Source organism: Natator depressus, chromosome 2, assembly GCF_965152275.1.
Source record: "Natator depressus isolate rNatDep1 chromosome 2, rNatDep2.hap1, whole genome shotgun sequence".
In the NCBI taxonomy this organism is placed as follows: Eukaryota; Metazoa; Chordata; order Testudines; family Cheloniidae; genus Natator; species Natator depressus.
This window is the reverse complement of record NC_134235.1, coordinates 116703044-116717328: the sequence shown is the minus strand read 5'-3', so window position 1 is coordinate 116717328 and position 14285 is coordinate 116703044. Positions and strand designations below refer to the sequence as shown.

Here is a 14285-nt window from a genome sequence, read left to right as displayed (position 1 = left end):
GGGCCAAAATAACACAAGTTGCCACACTGAAATAATCAAACCTATTTCTTGCCGTTTATGCAAATCTGGCTTAGTTTTAAAAAAGAAAAACAGGAAAAAAAACACCTTCTGTTCAGGGCCTTGCGCCAGGAAACCGCTGCTGGGCTTTAGGCTGATCTGTACAGCGGTTTCCAAGGGTCTCTGTAAAACCCCCGGTACCCCAGCTTTTTTCCAGGATCAGCCTGTGTTCCCAGTAGGGCTGTAGTGTAGACGCTACCGCGATGGAAGGGGTTCTTCTGTTGTGGTCATAAATCCACCTCTCTGAGAGGCGGTGGCTAGGTTGAGGGAAGCTTGGGGCTGCTTAGGTGTCACACAGGGTGTGAAATTGTTCACCTGAGCCATGCTGTGAGGTCGACCTATTTTTGTAGTGTAGACTAGGCCTTAGGACATGTCTACATTGCAAAGTTCAGTTGACTGAAGTTACATCAGAAGCCACTTTAATTATATCACTGTGCACACCCACACAACGTTCCTCGTGTCGGCGGAGCGTGTCCACAGCTGGTGCTCTTGCATCGACAGAGCATTGCATTGTGGGTAGCTAGCCTCCTGCGGAACTCGCCACCCTCTGCCGCTGGGAGCTCTGGGAACAGATCGCAGTGCATCCTGGGGGTGCGCTCTCCGTCCCAAGATGCAGTTCTTTCCCTCCCATCATTCCATGGGCTTCCGACTTCATTTTGCACCGTTTTTGAATAGCCCCTGTAAACCCGCCATCTCTGCCTGAAAGCCTGGATCCTGAACTGCTGACAACAAGCTCCCTAGTTGTTTGATATGTGCACAATTAAATGGGAGATGAGAATTAAATGGAGGCAATGGCAGATACAGCCAAGGTCTCAGAGTTTGATCCTGCTCCTGTTGAAGTCAAAACCAGAAGTTCCATTGACTTCATTGGTAACAGAATTAAGCCCTTAATTTGATAAACTGGCAGTTATGTGGAAAGTTTGAGAATCACTGCTTTAATGTAGTCATGACAAGGCCATAGCTGTCTAAATGCCCTACAGTGTCATTCCTTATGTCGTTTTCTGATGACAGCAGTTCTGCTGAAGGAGGAGAACATAAATTGGTCCGTGTGCAGTAGTTAGCACCTTCCTCCTCCCCTCTCTTGTGCCTAACCAATGGAGAATAGGAACAGTCTTTAATATTTCATTGGCAATGGTCCCCCAAATGTATTTTATTACAGTATTTTTGTGAAATGTAGGCTAAAAAGAAATTAATTGCAGTTTGCCATAATATTACTTCTGCTAGAATTCTGCACCACTGCGCAATGGAGAATTTGCATAGAATTAATGTTCCTCGCAGAATTTTATATTTTCACACAGAATTTGTGATTTCCACCAAAATGTTTTTTTTCTGGTTTTGCGAATCAAATGTATTAGTTATGTATACACATAATGTCTTTGCACACACATGAGCACTACTGCTGTGTGAGCAGCAAGTCTCAACGTAAAAACCTTATGTATTCCCTGCCATCCTGAACCCATCCCCCTCCGCTCCAGCCTGAGGGCGTTCATACCATCTCCAGAGATGAATGGGTGTTGGCTGGCAAACCATGTACACGACCCAACCCACACACACAGAGTTTACCCTGGGTCTCCTTTCCCCATGCTAACCACTGGCTATCCTACAATTAAACTACCACAACTCACCAACCCCCCCCCCACCCATTACAGTGGCATGACCCAAAAACCTTACAATACACATAGAAGCTTGAACTTGGACAAGACATGACAGACACAAAACAGTCCTTAAGGCTGCTATCCTCCTTCTAGGCCAGGTCGTTACAATACTTTTATATAACATACTTTTGTATAATGATTTTGTTTAAATGAAACATTTAGTTTCACTGAACCAGAAGATAGTTGTCAGCAAAGATACATCAAGTTCGGTATTAATATGCCTACTAAGGAATCTATTTGTCAAAAAACATTTTCTGAATCTTTTTCGTTGTCTATATTGTTACAGACATACTTGCTGACAGGTATTTTGAAATAAATTACCAAAATAATTGAAACTGGCATGATTATATTGTGCTATTTTGACAAACAAAATATGTAGAATTTTGCAGAATTTTAAAATATGTGCAGAATTTTTAATTTTTTTAGTGCAGAATTTCCCCAGGAGTATAATATAGAAATGTAGAACTGGAAAGGACCTCGGTAGATCATCTGTTCCAGCTACCTGCGTTCTGTACCATCCCTGACACGTGTTTGTCTAACCAGTTCTTAAAAACCTCCAATGATGGAGATTCCAGAACTCCCTAGGTAATTTGTTCCAGTGCTTAATTACCGATACAGTTAGAAAGTTATTCCTAATGTCTAACCTAAATCTCCCTTGCTGCAGTTTAAGCCCATTACTTCTTGTCCTGTCCTCAGTGAATAAGGAAAACAATTTATCACCCTCCCCTTTATAACAACCTTTTACATACTTGAAGACTTATGTCCCTCCTCTGTCTTCTCTTCTCCAGACTAAACAAACCCAGTTTTTTCCATTTTTCTTCATAGGACGTGTTTTCTAGACCTTTAAACAATTTTGTTGCTCTCCTTTGGACTTTCTCCAATTTGTTCACATCTTTCCTGAAGTGAGGTGCCCAGAACTGGCCATCCACACAGTATTCCAGTTGAAGCCTTATCAGTGCTGAGTAGAGGATGAATTACTTCTTGTGTCTTGCTTACAACACTCCTGCTAATGCTGTTCACTTTTTTTTTTTTACAACAGTATTACACTGTTGACAAATATTTAGTTTGTGATCCACTATACCCCCAGATCCTTTTCCTACACAGTCATTTCCCATTTTGTATTTGTGTAATTGGTTATTCCGTCTTAAATCTAGTACTTTACATTTGTCCTTATTGAATTTCATCCTATTTATTTCAGACCATTTCTTCCATTTGTCAAGATCATAATCCCCTCCCAGCTTGGTATCACCCACAAACTTTATAAGTGTACTCTCTATGCCATTATCTCTTGCACTACCAGGTTATTCTTAGTACTTATTTTCTTCTTTTGTTGTTGTATAATAAACTGTTTTATATTGCACACATGTCCAGATCCTCAGCAGATATGATCAGTTAAAGTGAATGGCGCATACACTGATTTACACCTGCTGAGGATCTGATCCATCATGTTAAATATATGCATTGTTTTCAAGCCTTTAAAGCCAAAATAAATGATAGAAATATAGGGCTAGTAGGGACCTCAAGAGGTCATCTAGTCCATCCCCCACGGCTAACGCAGGATTAATTACATCTACACCCTCCCCGACAGGGGTTTGTCTAACCTATTCTTAAAATCCTGCATTGAGAGGAATTCCACAGTCTCCTTAAATAACGTGTTCCGGTGCTTAACTGTTCTTATAGTTTGACAGTTTTTCCCTAATATCTAACCTGAATCTCCCTTTCAGCAAACCAAGCCAATTACTTCTTGTCCTACCCCCGGTGGACACAGAGAACAATTAATTACTGTCCTCTTTATGACAACCTTGTACATAACTGTCTTCAACTATGTCCCTCCTCTGCCTTCTTTTCTCTAAACTAAACAAACCCAGTACTTTCAACCTTTCCTCATAGATCATGTTTTCTAAACTTTGGATCATTTTTGTTGCTCTCCTCTGGATTCTCCAATGTGTACACATCTTTATTATGTGGCATCCAGAATTGGACACAGTTCTCCCCTGAGGTGTCACCAGTGTGGAGTAGAAAGGAACAATTATCTCTCATGTCTGACATACAACACTCTTGTTAATACATCTCAGAAAAACATTTGTCTTTTTTTGCAGCAGCATCATATCGTATTCAGTCTGTGATCGACTACAACCTTGACTGGCAAGAGCAATCTATAACCAAGGTGATCACATTGAATAAACGCACACTCTAGCTGGGTATAAAAGCACTTGCTGGGTCTGATAGCTTTCAGCATTCCTGAGAAGTGGCATTATTTTAGCATAGCATATAACCACAAAAATCCTATTTTTTTGTATTGCCAGGTAACATGTGAAGCATATGCAGAGCAATAGCCACTTTTTGACATTGCATACAAGAGTTCAGTGATGCTAAGTTCCCTGATGGCTGCATCTGTCTTTGAGGCAATTGTCTGGGTAAAAATCAGAGCCAAACTGATGGTGAAACTGACGATTTTTTAAAAAATCTAGTCGTCTGCTTTAACTGCAGGTTAAGTTTGACACCCTTAAAAGAAAAATAAATAAATAACCCATGCCTGTTATCTTCTGATCCCTCGGTAAATACAGTGGGCTGCTGTGTTTACACTCTACAACAGGCAGAAAGCAACCTCATCCTTTATTTATCTGGCAGAAACTGATTCAGAGTGGGGCTGGCTTCCAATGAAAGGGATTCATGACTAATTTTGCAGGGCTGGCAAGGAAGAAGATTTAAAAAAAAAAAAATCAAAAAGTTTCCAGTGGAACAGTTTTCAACTGGAAAATGCTGATTCTATGACATCGAAAAGTTTTGTGGGAAATAAATTGAGCTTAAAACCAAATGAACAAACAACAAGGGGTTAGGTAGTGGTTGGATTGGGGGAGTGGTCAGTAAAGGAGAGAGAGCTGGATGCAGGGCAGTCTCACCGAATTCTGGGATTCCTGCTGGATAACTGTAATATATATAGTTACATAAAACTACTCTAGCCCATACTACATTACTAATGCACTGCAGAAGACATAGCACTTTGAATATGAGTGATAAGCATTATCGTTTATTATAATGATGGTTTCCACTGAGCTGAATTCAGACACAATTTTATTAATTCATGGCCTTAAGGGCAAATTTTGCTCTCATTTATGCTCGTGTAAATCTAGAGCAACTCCACTAAAGTCAACTGAGTTGCTCTTATTCAAATCCCCATGTAACTGATGAGAGCAAATTCTGACCTTTAAATTTTATAGCGAACCGACTTAGGGCTGCACCTGCTGGCCAGAATAGCTGGATCACAGTCCTTCCCTAATCGCACCCCTGATCTGCCCCTCCAATCCTCTCCACCAGTGGGTGGCCTGGAGGACATTTCAGGATGTATGGGGTGAATCCACAACTGAGGACGTAAGGCAGAAATGGCACAAAGGAGCCTTACAAGAGGTCAAGGACCTGGCCAAAAAAGTAATGGACAATTCAGACAGAAGGAGCAAACCAAGCAGTCTATCAAAATGCTGTTGGAGGAATGTAAATGTAAAAAAATAGCTCAGACTTGTAACGCTTTTTGGAGAAATGTACAAGCTAATCTAGATGTAGGTTAGCTGCCATAGCAACCATTGATCAAATAACTGCATTTTCATATCTGTAAAGCTATCATTCAGCAACCTTTGTTTACATGTACCTAAAGCAATTAAAAAATTAATCTAGCTGAAAACTCAACAGGAATGGCTGATGGGTTGCAGCTACTTGGTTTATTTGACTGTTACGAATTTCTTGGTTAAAATATGTGGAAAAAGAGTACTTAAAAGGCCTTAACAATTCTGATTTTACTCCATTTTTGAAAGGCCTTTTTGGGGAGGTGGGACAAGTGGAAAGAACATGTTAAAAATAGATCATTGCTATAACTTTTAGAGCAGTGAACTCTAACCAATGACTCGTACTGTCTTGACTTTACCATATCCACTTACCTGATCTGTCTTCCACCTTCACTTTTGCTGCATATGTACGAAAGTAAATGGTCCGGTCAACAATTCGGTTTATCTTTCATAATTAGATAGCAAAGTGTTACCAAAATAGTAACACATTTTCCATCAATTAAGAATCTTCTTCAAATATAATAAAATACTGGATTCTGGAACTCTACGTTTTGCAAAACATTAAACATTTTCAATGGAGACAAGAACATTAAAAAGCATATTGCATATATGATTAGTTACTATAAATAACCCGTTGTTGAGTGGGAGTGAAATACCAAAATTTACTCCTGCTCATAAGCTAAACATTTATTTGTTTCTGTTGCTGTTCATTGTATACAAGGACTCTAGAGGAAAAATATTGTTTTAATAGGCCATTTTCTGCTCTCAGTTTACACCTGTGCAATCTCACTAAAGTTAATCTTCACAACTCTCCTGTGCAGCAGGTAAGTAAATAGCAATATGTGGAAGAGAGATCCCTAAGAGGCGACAAGAACTTTTTGGAGTGGGCAGAGCTCAATTTCTTGAAATTACCATTTAAAAAATTACTTTGAAGCTTGGTGAGGAGCAGGGGTCTCATCAACACAGAACCATCAGGAACATGAGCTGACGTTTATTGAATCCAGTAGGAGTCTTTGAATCAGGCTTTAAAAGAAGCTGTGACTATGCCCATGAGGTTAGCCTACCACATTGTTTTCAGCAGACATGCACCATAGATGTTTTTCTGGAAGACACTGCAAACTGCTGGGTAGCAAGACACAGGAGACAGTCTCCCCACCCGTTCCTTTCAATTGCTTGGCTTTCTTCACCTCACTGCATACTAGCATGTGAAAATACTTTGCATGGTGGGCTCTGAAGAGGAGAGCGCTCTAAAAAGATCCGATCATTCTGCTTTCATACTGTAAATATATCTGGTTGTCCTTTTCTCCATCCCTGCTTATTTGTTTAGATTTTAGAAATGCTGATGCAATCTACAAGGTTTGTACGACTAAGGGAAAGTTACAGTCAGTCAGATGTGGTCTGCTTCCATTCAGTATAGCCAAATGGTGAACTGAGAAATGGCTAAAATAAGTTAGACCAGCAAGTACGTCCTCCTCCATTCTTGGAAACTTGACTGAAACTAAACGCCTTGGAATGTCTTGACTGAATTTGTGTTTTGATAGTCCAGATGAGCTGTGTGGTGCACCAGAGAAGACACAGCATAGCATTGCTCTTAAAATGCCACTAAGCCTTTCCCTGAGACAAATGTGCAAACTCTTGGGTCAGATTCCCAGCTGGTATGAATCATCAGTGTAGCTCCACTGAAGTCAACAGAGCTACATGGATTTACACTAGCTGAGGATCTGGCCCTCTTATGTTTAGCAAGTTTTGTTTTGTGTGATTTCAGTAGGAACAGGATGGGGCCCACAAAGAACAATTGTAGCAAAAGAATCACTTGATCTTAGCTTTCTGTAAATAAAGAAAGCAGACGTGAGGAAATTTCACAATATCCTTTTTTCTTCTTCTTCTTATTTCACCTGCTTTGATGGTTACTTTATTTGTCACTGGCAGAAAATGAAACTCATCTTATTCTCTTTTAATATCTGAATAGCACCATAATACATACAGATGGATTTATATTTAGGAGTGGTGCCAGCACTGAGTAATTTTACTATTTAATATAGTTGATAATATCTGACCAAATATTCTAGAATAAGTCACTATAGAAATGAAGGTAGGTTTCCTGTGTGGCTTGCAATATCATGCTAAAATACAAAAGAAACCTGACTTGGTTTCAGTTATGAAATAATAGATACTGAGCCATTTTCAAAAGTTCCTTTGTATTTTCTTCATTGTTTAAACAGGTGTGTTTCTCAGACTTCGAAAAACAAAAGCTCAGCTGAAAGCAAGTTGACGTTAGGAAGCAAAACCAGAGCTGAGTGATAGTGCTTCAAGAGTGGGTTTAAACAAGAACTGAAAAGTTGCATCAGTGCTTTTAAAGCGTCATCTCTTATATTTTAAAACAATGTACTAAATGTACGACCGTATTCTACAGTTATGTTCCAAAACACTACAGCTTATAGTAGTGTTACTGCAATGTTTTGGATTACAACTGTAGAATATTACAGTCCTTTATTTTTAATACAAGGGATGTTACATTTTCATGCCAGTCCGATGCCCGGTAGATTAGGAGTCAATGTTCAAGGTCATAAATGTTCAAAGCTTATTTTTTCAGAACATTTGCTTTGTGTATGCGGAAGACGGGCAACAGTCTTTTAAAAAACACTCTTGCCTTCCCACTGCCAGTTTACCAGAAATAGAGAAACCCATATATAGTGAGCACAATTTCAAGTTATATACAGGGTATTCCACTCCAGTGACAGCTATAAGAAGACAGATTTTCAAAAGAACGCAGCTCCTATTTAGGTACCAAAGTAAGTGTCAAGATTTTAAACAGAGAGCTTTAAAAGTACCAGTTCACAAAACCACTGTCTACTGACCTACTTCAGTCTGAGCAATATGACAGGGCATCTCTCTGAAGCAGGATGAGACCTGACAGCAGTACAAATAGCTGTCTCTGAACCAAATTCTGTCTGTAGGTGCATGCGCTTTCTTCCAGTGAAGTCAAAGGTTGGACTCTGACAGTTTGGGAAATTTGTCTGGGTAAAACTTAGGAATTCTGGTTCATTTTATGAAATTGCTATATCATGGAATACCTCAGTGTACATTGAATCAGCCATTTACTAACAGGGGCCTTGTCTTCAATGTTAAAAAAAGGTGCATTTTTTAACACAGGGTAACTAATAATATGCATGAGCTATCCTAAGGTAATGACACAGTGAAGACCAGACACCACGTAAGGTAAAGAGCCCTATACCTCTTCCAGGGGTTAACCTCAGTACATTTACCTCACGGTAAAACTAATGTGCCTGGTCTTCCTGAGAAAAACTGAAAATTTTCCAGGAAAACGGTTTTTGTTTGGTTTTATCCAAATTTTCCATGGGAGGAGAGGGAGAAACCATTTTCCGGTCAACTCTACTCACCAATGCTTTCCTTTCAAACACCATGGTTAAATTCAGGAGGGCTAGGCCTTGAGAATTAATTTCAGGTACATCTAACTTGCACCCCCTTGACCCAAAAGAAATATCTTTTCATACATAACACCTACTCCATTCGTGTGTTCCCCTAGGGCAGTGTTAGACTTTAGAGATTAGATAAGATTCAGCATTTAAAGTGCAGCTCTATTCTGAAAAATGATTCAATACCAATGGCAGTGAGATATCATGTTTGCTATCTCACAGTGGTTTGCATAATAAATGTGTTCAGCTTCCAAATACGATGTTTTTATAACTGCCAGTGATATAAACTCAGCCAGGCGTTTAAGAGTCAAGATAGAATCTTTCCTTCTTGCACATCCTCATCTGTAATAGAGGGTCTGCAAACCAAATTATGTCCTCTGCTGATGCCTTTAGCCTTCCCTGGGCACCTTGATGTGGTGGGAAGGCTTTTGTGTTCCAAGGACTCCGAGAGGTATACCAGCGGGAGCTTTAACTCCGGGTAGGGCTGCACAAGCCAGACAGGTCAAAGGGTAGGGTCCAGACAAAAAACAGGCCACTGGGCCTCCAGGTTGAGGGAGGGCAATAGGCCAACAAACTATCCTTGTTAAAAACAAAAAAAATTAAATGCTAGAAACAGATCAAGGTAGCCATTCCAGGAAACAGCATGGTAAACAGGGGTGTTTGTGCCCTAAAAGTGATGTCTGACAGCACAAGAAGGATTCAGATTCAGTCTGATGCCTATATAGTCTCATTGTCTTCAGTGAGTTTGAGCATGTAAAATGGAGAGGAATTTAGCCAACAGCTCTGCTGCTGATGCACCAGATGGAATGGAATCCAGTTCATTTTCCCTTAGCTGTACGTGGCTCCAGAGGACTCACGGGAGTAAAAACCAGGAAAAAACTTACTTTGGGCACCAAAGTGAGCAGCCAACTCTAACTGCATGCAGGGACTGCTTCTATAGAGTAAGAAGGTGCCGGTCTTCCATAGTGGCTTTTCAGAGTAGAGCCACACTTTAACCAGCTTGTGGTTCTCCTTAGGCATGCATACAACTCTCTTCTCAGGGTGGATTAATGCCTACCATGGCATTAATTTGATGGTTGGGAGGAGAGAAAATTGTTACTTCAAATAAAAACACAAATGGAGACAGACATATGGGTGTCAGCAAAGTCAACAGAATCAGACTTCTGGAAAATGATGGCCAACCAGATCTCTCTCTAGGTCAAAGTGCTCATATTGTAACCATTATTAGTAGTTTAATGAATATTTCAGGTGTTACTCGGCAATAAACTTGTTACATACTGTTGTTGGTATTCTGAATATTGTTTCAATCGTTTGCGGCTTTTCAAAATTTTGTTTAATGATGTGGTGGCTTTTCGCCTGGTAAAGGCTGAGTGCTGCTACTCTGTTGTATAGGAGTCATTGCAGGAGTGGTATGCGTGTAAAAAAAAGTTGAGCTGGTCTGGCACCTACACCGAAAACACATTTCTAGACTGTAAAATGTAACCCCTAATCTTAGATTATATTAATTTTAGACATTTTTCCATCTCAGCTAATATTCTGAGCAGTGTCATTAATCATCTATGAGTGGGATTTTCAAAACCACACTGTATTGGCCTAATTCGGCCTGTATTACAGTCACTTGTCATTTTACCATTAGCTTCAATAGGAGAAGTTGTTGAAGGTCAATGCTGAGCACATCTGAAAATTCTGCCCTGTATTTTTTAAACCTGAGACCATCCACAAAACCGAATGTTGAGGAGAGCCTCTATGAAAATATACTCAGGGCTAAATTAGAAATGTCTAAATTTCACTCTTAAAAACAATCCTAATTTCTAATTGTGGTTCTGTACTTTACCAGCAAGTTTCTGTCATCCTGATGTGGATCTGATCCCCAACATTTCACATGTTCAGAGTCAGGAATCCAGGTAAGAGAAAGGGTCAGTTTAGCCATAGGAATAGGTGACATCTATGAGAGAAGTAGCTATTTACATAAACAAAACCTAAATAGGGCTAATTCGTTTCCCCCATTTCTAGAACGCACAGGTACTGCTTTTTCAAAGTCTCAACATTTTCTATGCCAAATTTCAGGGCCTGCACAAACTTCTCCTCTACTTGTTGGCTGACTGACACTACTGACCATATTCTTCTTGAAATCTTGTCCTTCCTCAGCTTTTGACACCCCACTTTCACCTAGTTCTCTAATCATTCCTGCAGAGATTTTGTTTGGGGGATCATCATGCTTTCTCACATTTGTTGGGGTCTCACCAAGCTTCACCCTTGACCTTTCTTTAATCTTTCTATATATTATCACTAAGGCTAAGATTTAGTCATGGGTATTTTTGGTAAAAGTCATGGACAGGTCACAGGCAATAAATAAAAATTCACGGCCCCTGACCTGTCCATGATTATTACTATAAATACCCATAATGACTAAATCTCTGCTCCTAGAGCCTGCTGCTTTGGGGGCCCCCTGCTCCAGCGGTGGGGGCTGACCACCCAGCAGCCGCTGCTCCAAGGCCCCTAGGGACCGCTCTCCTGATGGCCTCCAGGGCCACCAATGCTCAGGTGCTCCCCAGGGCCAGCTGCCCAGGGCCACCCAAGCAGCAACCAGTGCGGCTGGCCTCAGGGTCGCTCCAGCAATGGCCAGTGTGGCTGGCAGGTGGCCCTGGGGTCAGCCATACCAGCCACTGCAGCTGTGGAAGTCAGAGGTCACAGAAAGTCAGAATCTGTGACCTCCGTGACAGAATCGCAACCTTACTTATAACTGGGTGATTTTGTCTGAAAACAGTTTCAGATATCATGTCTACATTGACCACTCACAGATCTGACTCTAGTCTGGATCTTTCTCTTTCCATCCAAACTAAAATTGTGACCAGTCTTTCTGGTTGTCCAGCCAACAACTTAAGGTCAACACAACTAAAACTAAGCTCTTTATCTTTCTCCCTCCTGTCTTCCCCCCTATCTCATGTACCATGGATGTCACCATTATCTTCCACTGAGACTCATAATCTAGGTGTCATCTTTCACTTATTCATCTCTCTAGACTTACATTTCCAAGCCATGTCTAATTCTTACACAACGTTTCTAAGACCTATCCTTCCTTTCCTCTCAGTCTATAGAGCTAAAACTCTCATCCAAGTTTGAGATCCAGAGATACAAGGTTTTCATTTGGGACCATCTCTGCTACTTATGCATCTTCACTCTCTCTGATCTTTTGGAAGACCCTTGATACTCTATACCAGTGGTTCTCAAACTTTTGTACTGGTGACCTCTTTCACCCAGAGCCTCTGAGTGTGCCCCCCCTTATAAATTAAAAACACTTTTTTATATATTTAACACCATTATAAATGCTGGAGGCAAAGCGGGGCTCAGGGTGGAGGCTGACAGCTCATGACCCCCCCCCCCCATGTAAGAACCTCGTGACCCCCTGAGGGGTCCTGACCCCCAGTTTGAGAACCCCTGTTCTATATTATCATTAATTCTCTACTTTCCATTGTAAAAAGGTATATTATCTACTACATATTCTTTTACATCCTCCTAAAACAACTGACACTTCAAGTTAGTTGAAAATATTAAATTTAAAAAATATCTTTAATCTAGGTAGGCTACAAATGAATATGGCTCCCTTGATCTTAGTACCTTTTCTATCAATCTGTATTTTTGTATATTTCTTTTCTTTTCTTTTTTAAATGAGAGAAGGATGGTCTTGTGGTTAAGCCACTGGATCTGGGATTCAGGAGATCTGAGTTTAATTCACACCTTTGTCACAGACTCTGTGCCCTGGGAGAAGTCATGTAATCTCTCTGGGCCTCAGTTTCCCATCTATAAAATGGAAATAATACTACTTCCTTTCCTCCTCACTTTGTCTGTCTGTGTAGATTGTAAAATCTTTGGAGCTGGGAGCGGCTTTTAGTATGTGTTTGTAAAGAACAATGGGGCCTCAGTCTTGGTTGGCGCCTCTAAGCATCATCTCTCTCCACCGCCTGGTCTACACTACACAGTTAGGTCGACATAAGGCAGTTTGCATTGACCTAATTATATCAGTGTCTACACTGCAGCCTTGTTGTGCTGATATACGTGTCCTACCACACTGACATAATAACTCCACCTCCACAAGAGGCATAGTGCTTATGCTGATGTAGTTAGGGCGACAAAGTGTCTGTGTAGACACTGCATTACTTACATTTGCTGTTGGCTGTCTTGCTCCTGGCTCCACGCTCCCAGCTGGGCTGCTGCCTGGAGGCTCCCTGCTCAGGGAACTGAGAAGCTCGGGTCGCTGGCCCCTTCTCTCCCCCGCATCCCCAGCTGGGAGTGGGGAGCCAAGAGCCCTGGTAGGCAGCTGGGCTCTGGGCGGGGAGCAGCCCAGAGCTGAGAGCCTCTCAGCCCCTGAATCTGCTCTCTTTCAGTCAGTGGAAGCACTCCCCGTGAGGATGTGCGCCACCAACAGAAGGAGGGTAGTATGCTGTAAATTGGCCTAACATAGGGTGACTTAGGGCTGTACTGCAGACATGCCCCACCACTCACTTTCAATCAGCACAACATGAAGCCCAGTGACATCACAACATGGAAAAGAAACTACCCTGGTAAATAAAAAGCACTTCTGCAGACCAGCTGGAATGAGAGATCCTCTTGCACAGAAATATTATAAAGGCAGTAAGGAAGCTGCTCTTGCTGTGTGTTTAATTCCCTTCAGTCAGGTCAATTTCAACTCTGTTGCTGATGGTAGAAGATTGCATCATTGTAATACAAATAACAACAATAAAATACAAACAAACCTGTGTACACTAAAACTAAAGTGCTTTTCTCCCCTGATGCTGCTTGAGTAATTTCTCTGAGTATGATAGTTACCGTGGTGCAATTGAAAGCAGAATTTTGCACCTCATCCATTTTTTTAAATAAGAACATAAATGAATGCAAGTTTTGTGTGCAATTTTTAAAATGGACCAACAGACTTTACTAACTGACCTTTTAAAAAGATACTCAGTGTGGTCTTGTGCGATATGCATTTCCTGTGTCATTGCAGCCTCCAGATGAGATTCCCAGTTCCTGAAAGAACGACTGAGATTAGCTTTTGTGATTCACTTTTGATCCTGCAAGTAAGGATAAGAAATACAGCTGAAACTAAAGTCTTCCTTCTACGTTCTTTCTTCTGTGAGTACTTTTGAATATCAGGTGTTAAATGAGTGGGTGGGGGAAATTCAAGTTTGGGTTGAACCAAACCTCAGAAAAAATGGTTTTGGTGGAACTTCCCAAACCTTTTCTCACCCTCTGGTCCAGTATGAAAGATTTTGCTGATTTTTGCGTGATTTCCATATTCAGCTTGTTTTGGGTCATTTACACTTGCAACATTTCAAGTGCCTCCAAATTTAGTTTTGTAAATCTGATCCCTCTATTTACTTTTCAATCCTAATATTAGTTCTATAGGATTGGATGATACAGTCCTTATTCAGACAAAGCTCTCACTGACTTTAATGAGAGCTGTACCTAAATAAGGAGTGTAAGATCAGGACCTCAATTGTCCTCTATCAGCAATGGAGTTGAAATTGACCAGACTGAAGGGAATTATGCACACAGCAAGAGCAACTTCCTGATTTTGT

At 40.9% G+C, this 14285-nt stretch overlaps 1 protein-coding gene across 1 annotated transcript in view; it reads left to right on the top strand.

The window, feature by feature from the left end:
• The window catches only part of LOC141982656 (ribosyldihydronicotinamide dehydrogenase [quinone]-like), a 112535-nt gene that overhangs the window by 133 nt on the left and 98117 nt on the right, over window positions 1–14285 (top strand). The window contains exon 2 of the mRNA XM_074944937.1: window positions 13712–13839. Within this exon, the coding sequence (XP_074801038.1) occupies window positions 13719–13839 (121 nt within the window). The 5' untranslated portion in view covers window positions 13712–13718. The remainder of the gene's footprint in view (window positions 1–13711; window positions 13840–14285) is intronic.